This window comes from Diabrotica undecimpunctata, chromosome 7, assembly GCF_040954645.1.
Source record: "Diabrotica undecimpunctata isolate CICGRU chromosome 7, icDiaUnde3, whole genome shotgun sequence".
NCBI classification, from domain to species: Eukaryota; Metazoa; Arthropoda; class Insecta; order Coleoptera; family Chrysomelidae; genus Diabrotica; species Diabrotica undecimpunctata.
Window position 1 is genome coordinate 65,872,197 of NC_092809.1, and position 23,876 is coordinate 65,896,072.

A 23,876-nucleotide genomic window follows, 5' to 3' on the forward strand; every position below is an offset into this window, starting at 1 on the left:
TGTTCCTTTCCACTATAAAAAATTGTGTGTATTTTAGTGTCCCTGACACCCTTCCCCAGCCATGTTGTCTCTCGAAGAGCAGTAATCATGAGCTTATATCTTTTTAGTTCTTGCAGACGTACGGTTAGATCTCCTGGTTTATCTAGTGTCCTCACATTCCAGTTTCCAGAATATTAAACCATGTTTCGTAGCTTGAGTCGTTTCCGGAAGTTCCGTCCTGTATTCCGAGGCAAACAGTGTTTCTTTTTAAGTGGGTTGTCAACCCCACTGCGCAGCCTTTCCCCTCTACTTGGGCTTAGGACCGGCAGTGGTTTGTTAAAAGCTTTATTTACAAATCTTTTATTATTTACCATAAGTATTTTGCTTAGAAATCCAGATTCTAATACTCACAAACAATTTCAAACAGTTTATACAACATTAATAATAAGCTAATAATTCTATAATTGTCCAATTAGAATTTATTCCTAATTTATTAATTCTAATTTGTATTTAGAAAATATAATAAATGAAGCAGTAAGGAGATAACTGGAAAATATTAAAAAAAAAACAACTTATGTTTATTGCAGGGTTTCTATACTATTAATGGACTGCAAGGAAGCTCATTGGACATTAAAATCGAGGTCAGGCCAAACACGTTGAACAATGATTTGGGTAAGTTCGTGAAATTACAATAAGAAAAAGTCAGAATTTAAGATTAATTATTAATTTATTCCTAATTAAGATAAACGCTGCAAAATGTTTTACAGGCCCTTCTTTTCTACGATCGTGGAGCTATGTTTTGTAACAGTTTATTATTATTTATTATTTTTAATGAACATTACCCCAATTTCAGTTGAAAATTTGGTTATTTGACGTTTTTATGTTGACTTATAAATGAAGACAACGATAGCTCAGCAGAAATCAAAATAAGAATAGAAAAAGCCAGATCCATATTCACTAAAATGAAAAGAGTGTTCTGCGGAAGAGATTTGAGCCTTGAAATGAAACTTCGCCTGATGAGATGTTACGTACTTTCTGTGCTGTTCTACGGAATGGAGTCATGGACGTTGAAAAAGATTGATACCAAAAAATTAGAGGCTTTTGAACTGTGGATGTATCGCAGAATCCTGAGAATATCATGGACGGAGAGAGTCACAAATGTCGAGGTCTTGAGAAGAATGAATAAAGAAAAGGAAGTCATATTTACGATCAAAAAACGAAAACTGCAATACTTGGGACACATTACAAGAGGCGAAAGATATGAACTGCTTCGAATAATTATGCAAGGGAAAATAGCAGAAAAAAGGTCCATAGGAAGAAGACGAAACTCCTGGCTAAAGAATCTACGGGAATGGTATAGCTGTAGCAGCAACGAATTGTTTCGGTCAGCAGTTTCGAAAATACGTATAGCCCTGATGATCGCCAACCTTCGGAACGAAGATGGCACTTGAAGAAGAAGAAGATGTTGACTTCGGAAATTAATTTGGAACCTGTGTTCGGAAGTGTCATTAAAATATCAAAATAACCGTACTTTTAACTAAAATTACATACAATTAATTCGAATTTTAAAAATGGTAATGTCTTTTAGTACTATTCCAGGAACATAAATTGACTGAAAAAAAACACTGAAACAATTTTCAAGGTATTGTCTCCCATCTAACCTACTATTACATTCTTATTGCCCAAATGCATCGCTAAAATGTACAAGATAGACATTAACTAAAATTAATAACCAAAAAGTTTCCCATATATGTTGCCAACTTAAGTAGACACACTGTATATTAATATTAAGCAAACCTAGGGCGTTTTATCCAGAATTATCGGCTTGGTTTTTAAATAATAACTATGTTTTGTGAAAAATTCCATTTTTGTCTAATTTTCGCTTATTATTAATATTATATGTATTCATAGTTAAATAGAAATGTTTTCTTTGTTAGGATATAAAAAAAACCTTCAAAATTGCGAATTCTAAATTTTTTTCAAAATAAGCCAAAACAATGGTTGCTTAAAACTTTTTAAAATATTATCTTACATGTATTATAATTTAATAACATTTACACAAGAAATTGAAGAATACAAGTAGATAAGCTGGCTCCAATACGAACATTGCTAGAAAAATTGAACATCTACATTAAAACATTAAAAACTGCTATTCTGCTTATCTTACCATTGACGAGAAACTAGAAGTTTTCGAGGAAAATGCAGTTTCAGGCAGTACATTCCTAGCAAGCCGAATAAATGTGGCATACAAATTTCTGCTAGTTCCGATGCCAAACAGTTTTATACCAGCCACTTAGAAGTGTTACTCTGGGTAATTGGTTTTATAGTGTCCCTCTAGCATATAGCCTTAAATAAAAAAAAATAACTTTAGTGGGTATAATTCGAAAAAATAAAAAACAGTTGGCATTAAAATTTGTGCAAAATAATAGTCGGTGCATTTTCTCTTCAATGTTTGGATTTTACAACGGAATCACCTTATTTTCGCTTATTCCAAAAAAAATAATCGAAACTTTATACTCATCTCTATAATGCACCAAAGAGATAATATTGATCCTACCACAAGTAAACCTGATATAATAGTCTAAATGAAGAATCTGAAATATCACGTAAATAATTTTTACTGCAACTCCCGATGTTACTAACTAGGGACTTTTAAAAAGTACGGACTATGTTTACCAACTTACCCAGAACCATCAGAATGAGACTTGGGGAAATATGTGACTTGCCAGCGGAACAAGTATAAGTTATTTATAACACCCGGGACTTAAGGCCTTTGTGCTGTTTGTGATTGGCGGAAAAATAGGAAAACAAAATATTATTACGAAATATGCACAAAATATCTGTGTTTGGAATATGTTACACCATTGTGTAATTTATGTTATGAAAATGTTAATTAACATTTCTTATCTTTTTTGTTACAATTACTCTTTATTTTTGTTTTGTTGTGTATAAGATTACCTTCTTTAAATTCCTAATAAACAAATTTAACAATATTCAATTTTTTTTTTAATTTCCAAGTTTTTTGTATATATTAATGGATCACTATGACAACTAACTAACTTTTCAATAAAGAAATATAATGTTGGAACAAATGCATATCTACAAAATTATATGACCATATATTCAGTAAATAAGATAACTGAAAATATGAAAAATTAGTCATCAGAAAATAAAAAATTATAAAATTATTTGGCCGCAACTTCAAACCACTCATCATAAAAGTGGCGAGCTACAATCAACTTGTCTCTGATCGCACAAAATACAATAAACACTCATCGCTCCTGAAACACGAACTCTTGTTAAATGTTTATTTACGATGCTCAATAATGTGAACTGTGCCTTTCAAACAATCATCTTTTTGTAAATTTTGATTCGTTGCGCCATATAATATTCATCCAAAATTCATGATTCCTTGAGATTTCATCTATTATTTTAAATTCTATAATTTTATTATAGTCCATTTCCTTTAAACTTTGAAGTGGGGTGTAAGAATGGTTATAGAAGGAAAGGTAGAAGGCCGAAAATCAAGACGAAGATCTGCAACACCGTAAACAGATCAAATGAAGACTCTGGCACACAATCGCAGCAAGTTAATAATATTTAGAGTGTCACCACGCCCTGGCAAGAAAGGTCTTAAAGAATGAGGAGAAAAACTTAAAACCTTTACGTCCATCGTTTGGACCAAATTATAATTAACTTTGTATTAAAAAATATATGTGTTAAATTAGGAATAAAATGCTGTATTAATTCTTACGAGATTTTTTTTCGTAGGAGACTCTGAAACGGATTTACTGTATCGCAATGAAAGGAATTTTATTTCGGAAGGATGTAAAAATTTTATCGGTACAAGCAAACCATCTTTATGTTTTTTAATTCCATCGGCAGAATCTGCTGAGTTACTCAATACATATCCTCGAAGTTGCAGAGAAATACAAAGAAACGGTAAGTATAATATTGTATTCACTGTTGACCATAGAACTGCGCGAAGGCGGCGTCAAAATACACGTAAAGGTGCTGAAAGTGGAATTATACTAACCAAATTAAAACTTATAGACGAGGAAATTACGATCGTAACTTCCTCGTCTATATATATATATATTAGTATGATCTGCTTTGTTTTAATTATTGTTAATTCTAATTGAATTCAAATATTATTTAATTTCTCAGGGTTCTTTACTACACAATAAAATTTATTTTACTTTCAATTTGTAGCTTCTAGTATTTCCTGGATGCTGGCTTTCTTTAGGATAGACAAAGGGAATAAATAGCATAACACACTTTATCACCTTTTAAAACAATAATTATTTATTTTAATACGATATAATATAACCATCAACATAAAAATTGTATCTATTCCTCAGAGCAGAGGAAAAATTAATTCTGTTATTTCCCTTTAAAAACCAATTTATTTAATTTACTGCAAAATTGTTCTCATTAACTTTGTTAAAAAACAAACAAATTTTATTATACGCAAATTTTCTGACTTATAAATTTAATTTTTTTTTATCAATTACTTTATTATATGAGTTTAAATAAAATACATGGTGTACATACAACGCTTCTTTCACAAACAAATTGACTGATATTTTTTATTTTCTGTCTGCGATGTCTCCCAACGGATCTTACTTAGTCTTCGGATTGTATTTCGGAAGTACTGTCCAATTTTCCAAAACACGTGTGGCTCTGCTTTCTTCCTCCAAAATCTGTTACACATAAAACAGAATTTGTTCAGTTTCTCTCCAAATTAAAAAAAAAAACACCTCCGACCCGTTTCACAATAATCATAATGGGACTCTTTCCGCAAATTGCGTCTTCCGCCTCCAATGGTTCTCTTGTAGAAACTTTACATAACTTTTTTCCTTTTCTTACAGATTTACGAGTCTCTTCGGACACAAGGATTTTAAGATTCTCGACTTGGGTCTCGATTCGTCTACAACTATTCTGCTCAACAACTTAAACTCACACACCAAAACTTATACTTCATTTTCACACACTGTTCTCAAACTGGACTTCTTCTTCTCGATCTTAAAAACACAATGATTTAAATCTCCTGGTTTAATTTTCTAGTCGACTGTCCTATTCCCCTCCCCTAATACTTTCTAGCCAATCAACATTCATTCATACAAGTTCATCCCACTACCAAACTTCAAATTTTCCCAATTTTAAATTTCAAGAAATCAAGCGTGTTTACTGTAATTGGTTTTTTTCCCAACTAACAGGATATGATATCGACTAAGCTTTCTCTTGTTTTGCTCCAGGCAAATGCCTTTTTGTAAACGATAACATCTATTCGTAGCATTACCTTTGAAGAAAATAATATACAACCCATTATATATCGTACATTAATTTTGAATTCGTATGTGCTACCTAACCATGTATAATTATTTGTAGAATTTTAAACAATACTTTCTTAAGTCCGTAAACTCATTTTCGAAACCAAGTTCTTACTCAAATTCTTACTTACTTCTCAAATAATACTTTCTTACTTTCTAAATAATCCCGAATTGTTTTTCTTTACAAATGTTTTTAGAAACTATTCACTGTTTTATATCAACTGTTCTCTGAAAACACTCATTACAAATAAAACGTGACTTTTTTTATTTTATGTATGGCACTTGACACATTTACATTTAAATTTACATATATTTTGTATAAAACCTAATACGTATGTTTACAAACGACCATCTAACTTATTTATAAAGTCTATCGACTCTGGAATCGCCATTAGGAAATCCTCTGACCTGCTTTGATAGGATCTTTTGGGACGCTGTTCTGTAATGTGATAGACGGTTTGTGGTTGTCCGCAGTCACAGAGTGGGGATGGTCGTTTACCCCATTTACATATATATATATATATATATATATATATATATATATATATATATATATATATATATATATATATATATATATCATGTAACTGGATCTGCCGTGTTAGGTTCTGATTTGGTTCAGTGCAGCTGTTATTTTGTTGTTCCATCTATTATCAAGTCCAAGTGGTCGTTTAGTTTAACTCATTTTTTACAGTAGTCCACTCCAATATGGTAGCCAACATGATATCCAACGATCAAAAATGGTCATGGAACTATAAAAAGAAGATCTTGAGGCCTTAATAAAAAAAAGCACAGGATAGAGATAAATTTACAGAAGTCATCAATAAACCTCCGTTAGAGTTGCCACTTAAAGAAAAATATTGCAACGGGAAAGATACAGCTTCACGTAAAAAGCTGGTGTGATCGTTTTATTTCTAGCCAGACTCTTTGTTTACTTAATTTCACCACATGAGTGGAGAACTCATCAAAATGCATTCATGTTGATACATACCATTTAATAAGTGAGAAATCTAGTAATATAAATATCGTATGGCATATTTGCCGGGGAGATAAGTAGAGACGGAATAGAAATCTACACACATGACGAAATCGAATGAAGCCTAGCTGAGGTAAAAAGAACGATCAAAACTCTAAAGAACAAAAAAGCAGAAGGTCCCGGCGGAATACCAAATGAATTGATAAAAAACGGATCGGAAAAGTTATTTCGTATGATACATAAAATGTTTGAGAGAGCACTGAATGGAGAAGACTTACCTGCAGAATGGACCCAAGCATATATGACATCAATATACAAGAAAGGAAATAGAAAAAACTGCGAAAACTATCGGCGAATCAGCATTATATCGTCTATATGCAGACTGTATGGAAAGACCATAGAGGAAAAATTAGAAATATATATACAAGATAAAATCGGAGAAGACCAGGCAGGTTTCACAGCGGCGAAAGCATGCTTAGATCACATTTACACGGTCAGACAACTAATAGAAAAAAGAATGGCCAAAAATAGATCTGTCTATCTGGCTTTTGTTGATCTTAAGAAGGCATATGACTCAATACCTAGAACCAAACTATGGGAAGCAATGGAAGTCATCGAAGTTTCACGAAGATTAATAAACGCGGTAAAAGCACTCTACAAGAATAACGAAGTAGCTATCAAAACGGGCAATAGAATATGCAGTCCATTTAAGACGACAAAGGGACTACTACAGGGTTGCTCCACATCCCCCACCCTGTTCAAAATATTCCTGGAAAAAACCCTGAAACCATGGAAAAGAAAGTGCGAAGGAATGGGTATACCAGTAAGGAACGAATATCTATATACGCTAAGTTTTGCCGACGACCAAATAGTGATCGCACAAGACGAGGATGACCTCAGTTTTATGATGAGAAAACTGGAGCAGGAATATACAAAGAATGGGATGGAAATAAACCTAGAGAAAACTGATTACCTAACAATGGAGAACACAGAAATAAAACAGCTGGAAATAGACGAAGGTAAACAAATCAAAGGAACAGACAAGTATAAGTATTTCTTCTTATTCTTCAAGTGCCCTGTCCGTTGCGAACGTTGGCTATTAACATGGCAATTCTGATCTTATTTGCGGCGCTTCTGAATAGTTCGACCGATGTGAGCCCGAACCACTTCCTCAGATTTTGGAGCCACGAGTGTCTTCTCCTGCCTGGCCCTCGCTTACTGTCTATTTATCCCTGGACAATCAATTGCAGTAGACGGTACTTATCGTGTCTCAATATGTGGCCTAGATATTCAAGCTTTCTTGGTTTAATTGTATTCACGATTTCTTTCTCCTTTCCGATTCTTTGGATTACCTCTGTGTTGGTGACATGTTCGGTCCAGGATATACGAAGAATGCGTCGGTACACCCACATTTCGAATGCTTCTAGTTTTCTCGTGAGCGTCTCCGTCAGCGTCCAGGCCTCCACACCATACAGTAAGATCGGAAAAATGTAGCATTTAACTAGACGTAGTTTTAGGGGAAGAGACAAATCCCTGCTTATGAGGAGCTTTTTCATATTGCTAAATGCTGCTCTAGCTCGTTCTATTCTCGCCTTAATTTCTGTGGCCTGTTCCCATTTTGCATTTACGTTGGTGCCAAGGTACACATAAGATTCTACATGGTCAATTAGTATGTTACTTATCCGTAACTGTCAAGCAGGCTGTTGCTTCCTGCTTATCAGCATCCACTTTGTCTTCTTGACGTTGAGGCTCAGGCCGTATTCCTCACTAACTGAATAAACTCTTTCCATTACCTGCTGTAATTCGTCTATGGTACTGGCAAGGATCACCGTGTCGTCGGCATATCTTATATTGTTTGTTAACTCGCCGTTTATTTTTATGCCCTCGTTTGCATTTGCATTATAAGTATTTAGGCTTCATAATATCAAACAAAGGAACAACGGAGGAAGATATAAAAAATAGACTAGGACAAACAAGAGACTGCATACGAAAATTGAACCCGGTACTATGGGATAAGAACATCAGCATGAAAACAAAGAAAAAAATATATAATACCATGACAAGAAGTATCCTCACTTATGGGTGTGAAAATTGGACAATAAATAAGAAAACCAAAAACAAAATAAGAGCAAGAATAAGAGATAGAATTAATATCATGGAGATTAAGAGGACAATGAGAATGAACTCCGACATAATAGACTACATCGAACAGAAGAGGTTAAACTAGTACGGACAAGTCAGAAGAGCAGACCAAAATAGGTGGATAAATAGAATAACAGAGTCGAGCCCGATAGAAAGAAGAAAGAGAGGCAGACCCCGAAGATCTTTCAGCGAGGAAGTGGACGAAGCAATGAGTAGAAGAAACCTACAGGAAGGGGACTGGCTAAACAGGAAAAATTGGAGAAAAGGGTTGAGTGAAGGAATACAGTGAAAACTGTGGAAATCCTTGTATATATATATATATATATATATATATATATATATATATATATATAAGTAGCTAGCTGCTAGCTGAGGGGGAACAACAGCTTTACTTACCTATCGAAGCACAGTGAACGTTTCGTATCATTTTTAGAAATAAAAATGTCATTGTTGATGCCGAGATTCGAACTCGTGTGGTCCGGTTTAGAGAGCCAGTATCTTGCCGCTGAGCTAAGGCCCTTCACAGTAAATACAACTTACTAGAACCTGGGAGATCTAGTAAGTTCTTAACTAATAATGTCTAGATATTTAAATAGTACATAGCTTCTTTTTCTCCTTCTTGTTTGTAGGCTTTAAAGCCTGTTTCTCCTTTAATATTAGCCTCCTTAATTGTTTAAATCATCGCACCATCTTTTTCTTGGTCTGCCAATACTTTTTCGTCGATTTTGTGACATCTCGTGCTATTCGCACTATCCCATCCTCTGTAATTCTACTAATGTGTTCGTTTCACTCCTGTTTCAGTTATGTCAACTATCCATTTATGTCTTCTATATCGCATGTTCTTCTTATATTTTTGCTTCTCTTCCTATCCAGCGGACTTTTCCCTGATATTCGTCGGAGTATTTTCGTCTCTGTTGTTTCTAGTAGTTATTCATTTTAAATGTATCAGGTCTTGTCTCCGCCGTGTATGTTAATATAGGTCTGATTGCTGCTTTATAGATTCTTGTTTTTGTGTCTTGTCTTAGGTGTTTCATCTTTTAGATTGTGTCATTAAGAGAACCCGATGCTTTACTTGCTTTTAAGCTTTGTTTTCGTACTTCTTTTTTAACATCTCCGTAACTAGTTATATCTATTATTATTCTCAGATATCTTACCCTTGCTTAATGCTTTATTATTTTACCATCAATTTCGATTTTTTACATCGTAGTGCGTATTTAGATGTTGTATTGAAGATGTGTGTTATTCTTTGCAGCTCGTCTTCTGTCTCTGCGATTGATGCGGTGTCGTTTGCATAACATGATATTTGAATTTCTTTGTTTAATATTCTGTAACCATGACCTTTACGTACTGCTTGTATTATTTCGTCCATTATTATATTAAAGAGAAGTGGCCTCAACGAGTCACCCTGTCTGACTCCGCTTTGTACTCATATACACTGTGTTATGTTTCTATTTCTCTTTGCCTGTATTCTATTATGAAAGCAGATGTTTTTGATGGTTTGAATAATATTGATTGATATGTTTCCTTTAGACAGTAGGTATAAGACGTCTTCGACTTGGATGCGATCGAAAACCTTTGTCTGGTCTATAAAACATCGATATGCTGGTTTATTGTACTCGATGACCATTTCTGTGATTTGTCTTATTACAATTACGGCGCCTCTGCAGGATATTCCGGATCTCAATCCTTATTGTTCATCTGATAAAGTTGTTAGTTTATTAATTGTGTTGGGTAGAACTTTTGTGGTAAGTGTATGTGCGGTGTTCAGTAGATTTAGAACTGTAAAATTTTTGGGTCCTTCTTTATCTCATATCTTGAACAATGGTATCATTATACTGTTTCTTCGTGCGTCTGGCAGTGCAATATTAGTTTTTGTATAAGTTTTGTCATCTCTAGGGTTATACTTTCTCCTCTGTGTTTTAGAAGCTCTTTGGTTATTCCGTCTAGTCCTGATGACTTTCTATTTTTAAGTGAATTTACGTTGTTGTCTTGATTTTTATTTTCCTTTTCTTTAAACAGTTCCGTCAGGTACCTTTCCATTCGTTTGCTGGAATGTTATTGTATTGCATCAGTTAGTGCATAGCGATATATTCAATCTCTTTAAAATAAAGCTTATATATGTTTCAGGAAATATTAAATCTGGAATATATAAAATTAAACCTAGAGCTAGCAGTAAACCGTTTGCTGTCCTATGCGATATGGACAGTCAAGGAGGAGGATGGACCCATATTCAGAAAAGATATGATGGATCTCAAGATTTCGATAAACTTTGGAGGGACTACAAATTTGGGTTTGGGCATCTAGAGAGAGAGTTTTGGCTAGGACTTGAGAATATTTATCAGATGACAGGTAAGATTAACATATTTTTTTAAATAATATTTTAAAAATCACAGTATGAAAACCATAATTTATAAATAATATATATATATATATATATATATATATATATATATATATATATTTAAATATGTATATATATATATATATATATATATATATATATATAAATATGTATATATACATATATATATATATAAATATATATATATATATATATATATAGATATATATATATATATATATATATATATATATATATATATATATATATGCGAAAATAGGTTAATGTGAGTTGATAGTAAAATACATGTAAAAGATATCGCCATAGCTCGCAACAAAGGAAAAAATATATAATAAAATATGTGTATAAGATGGAAGGCAACCGTATATACGTAATTCTGATTATTGGTCGTCTTCAGTACGGTGCAGCCAAGTTAGAAAAGAAGCATATTAACTTGGGAAAGGATCACTACAGGAACAATGCTACCAATTTGTGGCAATAATGATAGAAGACTTTCAGGTTTACAGAGCAACAACCAACACATCCACAGAGCAAGCTAAGCTACCTGAGCAAAGGAATGCCAAACGTTTAGAACGTTTCAAACAACAAGAAAAAGGTTAATGCGAGTTGATTGTAAAATAAAGATAAAAGATATCGCCATAGCTCGCAACAAAGGAAAAAAAATATAATAAAATACGTGTATAAGATGGAAGACAACCGTATATACGTATTTCTGAATATTGGTCGTCTTCAGTACGGTGCAGCCAAGTTAGAAAAGAAGCATATTAACTTGCGAAAGGATCACTATAGGAGCAATGCGACCAATTGCTGCAAATAAATATTGCTGGCTAAAAATAGTTGGGGAGGATAACTTCTTGGTGAATTCAAATGCTGATTGTATGGATTGTAGAATGTGACTACTACGGCTGCTTGTTCCAGATAATGTTTATTGGATTAATGTTGGAATTATAACTTCAAGGACATGTTGGGTTTTCATAGCAGCGGCCATGTGGGTTTAGGGGAGGTCCCTCTCGAGCAATGGGGACAAGAAAAATACAAATTATGCCAAAAATTAGAATAATAAACCTTGTGTTAGCGACATCATAGCTTTTAAATATTTTCTTGTCATATGTAAAAGAACATTGCAAATAATTACAAATTTGAGACAGTAATAAATTAAAAAGAGCAGACTGGGAAAGATTAAATAAACATAATAATATTCTAGCTGCATATAGAAGGAATTAAAAAAGATTCAAAACGTCAACCCCCTTATACCATAAATATTTTATATCCATAACACAACAAGGAAATTTTCCCTTAGTTTAGAAGAAAAATAAACAAAATGGAATGTTAACAAATAAATAAAATCGAGAGAAATTGAAAAAAATTATTATTTGAAATAAATTAACAAATTTGTGGCCTTCATAACTTTACACTTTATGCTTGAATAAGTTGCTGAGAACCCACACTGGAAAAATAATTAGTAATACGTTTAAAACCAAATTAGGAAAAATTGGTATATGAAATTCTGGCTTTAAAATCCTGTGTGAGTCCTAGCCTCCCCAAGAATTTCTCTACAGTCATCCTAATCCATCTCCTTTCTCTGCCAAGCACGTATTCTGATGTTTCTCATGTCTTCGTCGATGATATCAAGGGTTTCTAGGTCCCTTGTTCTGGGTCTTCATCCTTATCTCTGATCAATAGGTCTATTAAGGAGCGGTTTTCTAACTAAGTAACTAAGTTATTTTGATTTGATTTGGGCTTTTCTATTGTCCGTGCCCATGTCGCTTACGATACCAACAACCACAAATTCAACCAAATTAAATTTTTTGAAATTAGGTCATGCAAAATATTTTTCGTTATTTCGTCAAAAACAGGCTGTTTCCAATGACCATTTAACTCTTGTGCTATCACCGTTTGTTAAGTTTTATGAGGGCCTATTTCTCTCTCTTCTTTTTGTTTTCAATGTCTATTCTATTAGAAATGTATATTTCGTGGAACGATAATATACATAATTTCTCGACTGCCTGTAAATCTGGTGACATCTTTTCCATCAATGTAATGATATATTTTAAATATCCTGCAGTTAACGAAAAAGTGGATGCCCAATTTCACAGCGTAGACATTGAAGGTAAACGGTATCCACGCGACCTTAGGTATCGATAATTTTTGGGACTGACGCTACTTAAAGAAATCGCTGATGATATAGCTTCTGGCGCCAATCATTTCCGTTTACTTTAATAAGTTTTCAATTTAACCAGAAGTAAAAATATTTTTCAGCATTGTGTTTATATAAGTGTATCGTTTATTTTATTCAATCAATTAGTATTTTGGGTTTGCATTATGGTAACCTCTTCTTTCAGTTTTAAAATTTCATTTTCATGACTAAAATGCATAATACAAACTATAACAAAAATATTAGCATTACGAACAAAAAAACATTACCTGTCAATTCCAGGAATATTTACGTTAACATCTACTTCAGGATTGTTATCTGGAATTGTAAAATTGTTTTCTGTTAACAGCTCGTCGTTATTTGTACAAATACTAGTGTCAAAAACGTATAGCCGATTAAACTGTAAATAAATATAAGATAAAAACAGGCGTAGAGATTTTTAGACTAACAATGTCTCGTATTAGATTTAGATTTCTTTTTCAGCATTTGAGATTTGATGATATGCTAACCCGTGAGAAAAGAAAAAAAATGACACGTTTGCCCCTATAATGGAGACCTTTGATGATTTTGTTAAAAACTGTCAATCCGCTTATTCACCTTTTAAATATCATATGACTTTTGACGAAAATCTTGAACCATTTCGAGAAAAATGCTGTTTTTCACAGTATATGCCAAGCTAACCCGCAAAATACGGGATCAAAATTTGCAATGACGGATTCGAAAACATTTTACACGTCAGACATGGAGGTTTATGTTGGTCAACAGTCCGATGGACCATTTGCAGTTAGCAATTTGTCTAAAGATGTTTAGAGATAACGCAAGTCAATAAAAGGGACTGGCAGAAATATTACAGTTGGACAACTTGTTACAAGTTTAGAATTGCTCGAAAATTAACATAAAGATTTTAACTTAACTCTTATAGGCACAGGCAGAAAAAACAAAAAAGAGTTGCTACCTGAATTTTCTAATCTTACAGAACGTTCTGTATTATCAAGCTTGTTTTCTTTCAAGAAAAATGCCACTCTTGTGTCGTATATATCAAAGAAAAATAAAAAAAATATGTACTTTTGCTTTTAAGTCTTCATTATAATAACAGCATCGATAGGAAAACAAATAATAAACCAGATATAATTATGGATTACAATTCGACATAAGGGGGCGTCGATTATGTCGACGAATTGTCTGCTGCATATTATGTTTCTCGTAATACCAGAAGGTGTCCCGTAGTAATTTTGTATATATGGTTGAACGTAGCTGGAATAAATACATTCGTTATTCATTCCATAAACAATTCAAATTGGAATCAACAAAAAAGACAATTTTTACAAATATCGTTTAAACTCATCGAAAGCCATCTTCGTCGATGAGTGACCCAACATATATCAGGGAGTATATAAATTCGAATTCAAGAAATACTAGGAATAGAAACACATCTCCCTTCTAATATCACTAATAATAAACTTGGCCGATGTCTGTATTGTGATCGTAAGAAGAACCGACCAACACGATTTTTCTGTGTGAAATGCAAAAAGGTTTTGTTTAGAGCACTTATTCAATATTTGTCGCGAATGTGTTAGTCCTGAATGTAAAAGCGAATAATCAAAATAAAACAGTTTTTGGAATATATAGACGGCAAAATGACTTGGCAACAGTGTGTGTAAGTGGTAACACGTCAAAATTATTTTGCTCTAAGGATAAGTCGAAAAATAGTGGTTATAAATTAAAAAAATATACACAGAAAGTAGCATCGACAATAGAAATTAACAAGTAAAAGTGTAAGTACACATAATAAATAGCGTACAACTAAAAAATAAGCGGACATTTCAGTTTGACAAATTTGACAATTGACAGTTAAGGAATCGTCAGGTCACGGAATACAGACAGATAAATGGCGACGTTGCCGGATTGTGAGAGCAATCTGCGGAAGTAAGTGTGTCAAAATTAGTTACCTTTTAATCTCTGAGATTGGATAAAAGCAAAGTCTTCTGAACCGTCGAGCTCAGAAAGCTTTTAACGCTATCCTAGAGATTAAGAAAAAAAATGTATAGTTGAAAAAAGAAAAAAGATGGAGAAAATGATGAAAAAGATGAGTGAAAAATAAGATTGTATGGATAATAAAGGTATAAGAATAGAAAAAAAACTAAATGAAGTGCAAAATGATTTACAGCTCATGAAACTGGATATCTAGAAAAAAGATGACGAAAATAAATCAGAAAATATGGCAAAAATAACCGAGACCGCAGATAATACTGGCATATAGCCAAAAAACTGGGATCGTATGTAAAAGTAGCACATAGTAAAGAACAAACGACTAGTTTATTAAAACATCCCGACAAACGAATATTAAAAACGCGTCTATGGAATGTAAAGAGACTTTAAAGAAAACGGATGAAAACCTGATGATGAAATTAGCACGGAAAAAGAACAGCGAATTAAATATAAGAAAAAGTGACAGAAAAAGAAAAAGAAGAAGAAAAACGAAGTAAACGTAGGAACATGGAACGTTCAAACATTATTGAGACGAGTAAAAATGGAAGAGGTAGCAAGAGAAATGCAAAGATACAGAATAGACATACTAGCACTACCAGAACTAAGATAAAAAGGAGAAGGAAATGCCAAAAAGAAAAACTACACAATATACTACTCGGGAGAACACAAACAAGGGAAAAACGGTTCAGCATTCATGGTTAACAATAAGATTTGGGACAAAGTTATAGAATTTAAAGCAATAAACGAATGAATGTCATATATAAAAATAGAAAACAAACAAGCCAATATAACAATCATAAATATATATGCACCTACAGAAAATGCACCAGAAAATAATAAACTTTAATTATATGAACAACTGGAAAAATTGTATGAAAAGTTATCCAGAAATGATATAGTACAAATGGTTGGTGACTTCAATGCAAAAGTAGCCAAAGAAAACCAGTATAAGGAAGTAGCAGAAAAAGAAACTATTCATGACGAGTCAAACGACAACGCAAGAAAATTATGCCAACTAGCAGGAATAACAAACAGTTACATTATAAGTACAAACTTCATGCACAGAAGAGAGCATAAAGTAACATGGTTGATACCTGGCACAACAGATGGCAATCAGACAGATCACATACTAATATCCAAAAAGTGGAAAGCAATAATGCACGATGTCAGATCATATAGAAGAGCAAACGCAGACACAGACCATGTTCTAGTAATAGGAGAAATCAAAATGAAGATAATTAAAGCAGAGAGAACAAGAATCCATTTTGAATTTAGATGAAGAGGTGCTAGGACAGAGGGAGATAAAAAGAGGAAAAGAGTGGTTTGATGCAGAATGCGAAATCAAAATCAAACAGAAAATCCAAGCAAAAGATAAATGGATATCAACTAAAGAAAAACATCATCAAAACGAATATAAAGATAAAAAAAGCAGCGGATAATTGTTGCAAGAACAAAAAAAACTGTGAATGAAAGAGCTGTTAAAGGACCTAGAAAAGAATAGTAAAAAAAGCGCCAAACTATTTGGATACCGAAAAGCTCAACAAAGAAAAGGCAGACCAGTAGTTAAAATTGACAGTGGATCATGGGAAACACACCTCACAGAACTATATAGATGCAAAGAAAGCCCGGAAAAGGAAGTAGGTGCAATGTAAGACATTACAGATAATGAAATAGGGATACCAACATATGATGAATACTTAGACACCATTTAATGGAATGAAACAGAAAAGAACACCTGGCCCAGATGAAATTCCCAATGAGCTAATTAAAAACGGAGGGGAAAAGTTATTAACAAGCATCTATAACCTAATAGTTAGAATATGGGAAGTAGAGAAAATGCCCGAGGATTGGAGAAGAAACAGAATTATACCAATATTTAGGAAAGGTGAAGTAACAAACTGTAACAACTATAGAGCAATATCTCTACTGAGCACAACATATAAAATTCTAGCAGCCCTCATCAAACAAAAACTCACTCAATTCACAGAGAAAAAAATTGGGGACAAGCAGTAAGGATTCAGAGAAGGCAGATCCACTACAGATGCGATCCACATAGTTACACAAACAATCGAAAAATGCCACGAACATAACATAGAACTCCACATCCTCTTCGTAGATTTCAGACAAGCCTTTGACTGTATTGGAAGAAATTAATTATTTATTGAAATGAAAAATCAAGATATACCAGCAAAATTAATTAGATTAACAAAAATGACCATTTATGGAGCTCGAGCTAAAGTAACAGTAGAAGAAGGTAGCACAAAATCAATTGCAATAGAAATAGGAGTGCGGCAAGGTGATTCTATGTCAATCACATTATTCAACATAGTAGTAGAAGGAATAGTCAAGGCCAGCAAAATTAAAGGAACTATAGCCCACCCCTCAACACAAATAGTTGCATATGCAGATGATTTAGTTCTTATGGGAAGAGACAAGGAAAGATTAAAAGAAGCAGTAACAATCCTGGCAAAAGAAGCACGGAAAAGAGGTCTAGAAATTAACGAAGGAAAAACAAAATATCTACTTTGCTCTAAAAGAGAAGATAACAGAACGAGAGAAATCAAAATAGTAAAATACACTCTTGAAGGAGTCCAACAATTTAAATATTTGGGAGTAATAGTGAATGTCCAAAAGAAGAGAAGTGAAAAAGTAATGCAACGAAAGCAGGAAACAAAACATACTGGAGATATCATAGGTTATCAAGGACAAGAACTTATCCAGAAATACAAAACTGAAAATATACAATCAGACCAGTAGTTACGTACGCAGCTGAGATAATGTGCCTGGCGGAAAAAGTCGAAGAAAAATTGTCAATATTCGAAAGAAAAATCCTCAGACGGATTATGGATCCAAAAAGAATAAACAACGGAGAAATAAGAGGAAGAATGAACCATGAACTAAGAGACATAATGAAGGGAGAAGATATAGTTAGATTTATTAAAGCACAAAAAATAAGATGGCTGGGACACATAGAGAGAAGGAAAAACGACCTACTGATTAAGAAGATCATCAGATGGACACCAGCAACTGAAAGACCAAGGCGAAGACCCAGAAAGAGATGGGAGGACCAGGTCATGAGAGATATCAAAATTCTGGAAGTGAGAAGCTGGAGAGAACTATGCACATATCGAAATGAGTGGAAGAAAATTGTAACGAACGCCAAGTCATACAAAAAACTTTGACAACATACAAGTGGAATGCGGAGTGATTCACCGCAATAAGGGAATCAGAGAGCTCTAAGTAAGAGCGGCAAACATTCCACCCGGAATGAAAAGCCCTGATGATGATGAGGGCAAAAAGTTAAAATCTCGTAATTTTTAATGGTGAGTTAAAATCCCGAGTCCAAAAAGATACTGTATTGCTCTTTTTTGTAATTTAAAAATAACATCAGATTGAGCAGCTGTACCAAAACCCCAAAAAGGAAGGACATATCAAGGATGTGACTCGAACAAAGAAAAGTATGTTATTTTGGAAGATGCTAAATTGATTTTCTTTGAAACAGATCTTATTGCATAGCAGGCTGAGGCTTGTTTCTTACTTAACAAATCGATATGAAGGGACCATTTAAGGTTGCTGTCTATAAAAATATCAAGAAATTTTACTGAATCAACGATACTGATCTGGCTGTTATTAAGAAGCATGGGTTGAAGAGCTTCTTTATAAGATAATAATTATTGTCTTATCCACGTTAAAATAGAGGACATAGACAATAGAGTCAGACCAGGTTTTTATTTTAAGTAGATCAGAAGTTATAATTGCATAAAAAGTTGCAATTTTAGAGTTCCTCCAGGTAATACTGGTATCATCAGCAAAAATAAAAAAAATCGATTTTTAAGTTAGTAAGGTCATTTACAAAGATAAGGAAAAGTAGAGGATCCAGTATTTAACCTTGTGGTACTCCACATTGGTACTCCACATACAATGTTTTGTGACTAATCAGTTTCATTTGCTCTAACTAGTTGTTTCTTATTCCTTACCAATTCAAAGAAATGACTCGAATTCCGTAGAAATATCGTTTTTTGTTAAAATGTCGTCATTTACACAATCAAAAGCTTTGGCGTAGTCACCAGAAACAGTGGCTATATAAAGATTATTGTTTAGTGCTTGATAGGCCTTATGTAGCACAGAAAACAGCATTGCTGGTACCTTTATTAGATAAAAACCGAACTGACTTTGTAATAAAATGTGACCGGTAATAAGCCCATAGGTCTATAGTTGCAGACATTAGATTTTTCACCACCCTTATGAAGAGGATTAATAATGGCTGACTTTGGGCACTCTGTAAATATACCTTTTTCGAAGGAATCGTTAATTAGTGAAACCAGGACTTCCAACACATTATTTCGGAGATTTAAGAAAATTTTTATAGATAGTTCATGAATACTACAGGAAGATTTGCTTTTTATACTACTGATTGTTTGGATCAGTTCAGATTTATACACAACTGACCTTATAAAGAATAAATTTAAGACATTTGTTGAATTATTTAGATAGGAAATAAGATCTGGTTCTGGCAAAATAGCTGATGTTATATTTTTACTCACATTAAAGAAGTATTCATTTAGATTTTCAGGGTTTAGAAGAGAGTAATAAGGTATTTTTAAGTTAAAGTTTGCTTCATTTTAACGGCATCTACTTAAAAATTTATAGTACATATCTAGGATATCAATATTTTTAATAAAACAATATTTTAACAAAAACTTTTAATAAAATTAAAATATGAGAAAAATTTTTCTGTGTATTACCAAGCACCAAAACAAAATGATTTAATATGAATTTTGGGAACTATATCCGAATTGAACATCAAAACTTTCATAAATAAACGTATTTAAAACTGAAATATGCATTAGACATATTAAATAATATCCATCGACATTCTTGTCATGTGCATGTGTTAACAACAAATATCTAATTATGAATTTAATTTTGTAGCATTCGAACCAAGCGAGCTCTTAGTAGAGCTTACTGACGAAAAAAATGAAACTGGGTATGCCCACTATGGTTCTTTTGCCATAACTGCTGAGAAGGATGGATACAGGTTAAATGTACTTAGTGGATATTCAGGAACTGTTGGTGACGCACTTATACCACATATAAATTCAAAATTCTCCACTTCAGATGTGGACCTAGATGAAAATCCTTCTGGAAGTTGTGCAAAAATGTTCGGTAAGTTGAACAATAGAAGTTTGTTGTATTAAGTAGTGAGGTTAGAATTTTTTTTCTGTACTGCTTCATTTATTCTATAACTACAACATCAAACTTCTCAGCTGGAATGAAATGACGTAAGAGTGTACCGTGGATCGAAATATGGCACCAACCATCATTTAGTTATGGCCAAGATGATAATGACTTATCGAAAGATCAATAAGACCCAAGTAAAAAAAAAACAAAAAAAAAACATTAGTTAGAAGCACGTAAATATAACTTTTAAGTTTAAAAGAAAATTAAATAAAATTTCTTTGTAAATTACGACCAAAAAGATAAAAAATATAAACGGAGAATAAATGTCATCGAGAAAACTATACCAACTGAAAAAGTTCGTTCATGGGGCTGTAAATGAAGCGTAGCGGTAAAAAAAACAATCAAATAAAAATTATGAATAATGATTCAGAAATGATAGAAATTATGAACAACAGTAAACAAGAAGAAAGATGCTTATCAAAAGTTGGCAACGAGAAAGGATGAAGATCACAAGAATTCTTAACAATTAAATTAAAAGAGTTAAAGAGAGTAAAAAAATAGAGTTAAAAGAGAAGCTGTAAAATTAAAAATAAGAGATGAGATCTAAAATGTGCTGAAGTAGATGGTTATATAACTAGAACCTTAGAATACTAAGCTGGTAGTTCTCAAAGGGAGCCGTGACATGTCCTTTCTTTGTTGTATAGAGGCAGGGGTGGAGATTACACCGGCTAAATCGGTTAAGTATCTCGGAGTGTGACTGTCGGATCATCATCATCATTCTCGCTTTACAACCCTGCGTGGATCCTAGCTTACTCAAGAATTTCTCTCCAGTCATCCCTATCCATCGCCTTTCTCCGCCAAGCACGTATTCCTATATTTCTCATGTTTTTTAACTGAACCTTTTTCAACTTCAAGAATCGTTGGTGGTTTGTCTTCCCTCTCGTCTACTCCCCTCACCTCATCTCTTTCATCTCCTAGGATTTCTTCTTCTTCCTCTATATTAAGTGCTTGGTTAAAGTATTCCAAATATCTACTCAATACATGTTTCCCTGTTGTTAAATGACTGTCGGATTACACTTACAAAAGACGAAAGTGAAAACAATCAAAAGTTTGGAGCAATTGGTATGGTTAATTCCGAACATTGGAGGCCCAGTTATCACCAAAAAAAGGAGATAGATAGATAGATAGAAGAATAAATAAAGTGATAGATAGATAAAGTCGGTGGTGACCAACGTAGCCACCCTGTGGTGTAGCATTCTAAACACTGTGAAATACGTTAAGCTGATGTAGACTTAGCAGAGGCGAATAATCTTTAGCGTACGTATTTGACACTTTGTACTGAATGACTTTATTAAAAGCTGTATTGGGAAGTTACCATTTAATATCCCATTTTGTAAGAGATACATGGACGATTTAATTGTTGCACTCTCAAAACACAAAATAATGGACACACTACACACAAATAGTCACTGTCCAGACTTGCAATTTACATTAGAATTAGAAAACAACAACTGCATATTATTTCTAGATATGATGTTACACCGTGATTCAAACAACGTTCTAAAAACAGAATGGTATAGAAAACCAATATGTAGCAACAGGTTTATTTATTACTTTTCAGCACATCCATCTAAGATGACGACCAACCTAATATTAAATATGAAAAGTAGGGTTATAAGTTTATCACATCCTGAATATGAAACAGCCGGTCTTAAAAAAATCGGTTGCCTGTAAAGTCGGTTTTACGGGCGAAGATTTTACGTGACAACGTCTTTTTCTCGGTAGAATATTTATTGATATGAATATTATTAAATTGCACAATAGGAACAAGGAATTGAATGAAAATAAGAATTGCACAAATTTTAACTATAGAAATATATTTTGTTTACTAAAACATTGTACATGTAAACTTAAACTTAACTAATTTCCAACGAGCCTAATTCTCTAGTGCTGCGCGCGCAGCGGACCGATCATGTTTGAGTGGGAGAGAGACGCAAGGCATTCGCCGGTCCGGCGGGCCTCTCTCTCGTTCGGTGACTCATCGTTACAGACGTGAGCGGGCGTTACACTTTTTCATGAGTGACTCCGAGCCACAACCTAATTTAAGACGTTGTCACGTTAAAACTAAAAACGATCATAGAATTTCTTCGCAGCGAACCTTCTAAGTTTGAATTTGTATCAGCCAAAGTGTCTGATGGGGCTGGGATAGGCCGAAATGATCATAACACTTTATTGATACCAATTCGAATACGGGAAGTTTAACGAATTTGTCCTCCTAGGCCATATATTATTCCATTTAATTTATATATATATATATATATATATATATATATATATATATGTCATTTTATATGTTACAGAAGGGGCATGGTGGTATAGATATTGCCACGACAGCTGTCTTAACGGTAAATACCAAAATCTTGGACTGCCTTCTTCGCTTAAATTTCATGGTATTACGTGGAATGGTTTCCGTGGAAAAGAATATAATTTAGCAGGATCAAGAATGATGGTACGACCAAAACGCATTTGAGATACGTGGAAATTATTATTCTATAACATGCACTTACTTCTGTTCCTTTAATAAAAATAAAATATATGTAGAAAACTAAAACAAATCAGATTCTATTATTGTTAATAAACAAATCCTATGTCTTTTCTATTTGCCTTAATAGAATAGTTCTATAAAACTAAAAAAAAAACATTAACACAGGAGACATAAAAAGCTTGGTATGTCAAACAAGTCAAAGACACTAATTTACGGCTGCAGCTTATAAAGCTCAAATTGCTAGAAAAAAATTTTTACATTACAATGTGTTCCCTTAATAATAAAACTACGTATAGTCCGTCCCAAACCATTCCTTCAGTGCGTCATAGTTGTTTGAATTCTCTCTAACGCACTAAACTAGAAGTGACAGAAAGAAACGTGAGTCTGTTATTATTATACATAGAACTTAGAAAATTAGGTATCGTTCACGGGTATTCGCATATTAAAGCGAATTATCCTTACGGTTGTATAATTGGTCGGAGTTTAGAATACGCTAAATAGATATCCAATCAATGATGCACATAAATATAATTTGACGCAGGTCTTGATCGTGACAGTGACAGTACTTTCACAATGTCAACTGATAAAATGATAATTGTCACTCCAGGTTAGTATTTTCAGACATTTTACCTACAGTGAAAATTAAATTTTGTATTTATTGTCATAAAAATATTTTAAATATTCCGAGATACACCGAGAATGAACAAAGACTAATATTAAAATTATTAAATTATTTTCAATTAGAAAAATAGGCGAGACCGGCCCTGGCAAGGTACTGTTAAGTAGTACTGATAGCGTAATCCTAGTTTTTAATAAAAACAAGTGGTTTTATTAAATAGTTTTTTAAAATTAAAGTGTTTATCTACTAGATACTACTACGTAAGTCATCTATACGTAATTATTATTTTATTATTGTGAAAAGAAAACGTCAAATAATAAATATACACTACCATACAAACATTTTGTGAGGTTAGCTGCTATTGGCTGTGAGTTTCGCCGGTAGCGCTCTCTCGCGGTTTGAAACTTGTACTTTTCTTGTAAAACCGGTGTAAGTGAAATATGACAAAACGAGAAAAATAGATATTTATCTCAAAATACACAGATTATGAACTGAAATATTATTGTAAAATGATTACTGAACGAATACACAGAATGAATAATAAAAGTAATTACGCTTTTTTATTTTATTCATTATAATTATAATTAATTACGCA

At 33.2% G+C, this 23,876-nt stretch overlaps 1 protein-coding gene across 1 annotated transcript in view; it reads left to right on the forward strand.

The window, feature by feature from the left end:
- LOC140446802 (microfibril-associated glycoprotein 4-like) overlaps window positions 1–22,732 on the forward strand; it is a 35,723-nt gene extending 12,991 nt beyond the window's left edge. The window contains exons 2-6 of the mRNA XM_072539394.1: window positions 567–651; window positions 3,751–3,921; window positions 10,558–10,779; window positions 19,869–20,102; window positions 22,478–22,732. Of these exons, the coding sequence (XP_072395495.1) occupies window positions 567–651; window positions 3,751–3,921; window positions 10,558–10,779; window positions 19,869–20,102; window positions 22,478–22,647 (882 nt within the window). The 3' untranslated portion in view covers window positions 22,648–22,732. The remainder of the gene's footprint in view (window positions 1–566; window positions 652–3,750; window positions 3,922–10,557; window positions 10,780–19,868; window positions 20,103–22,477) is intronic.
- Window positions 22,733–23,876: the final 1,144 nt, after the last annotated feature.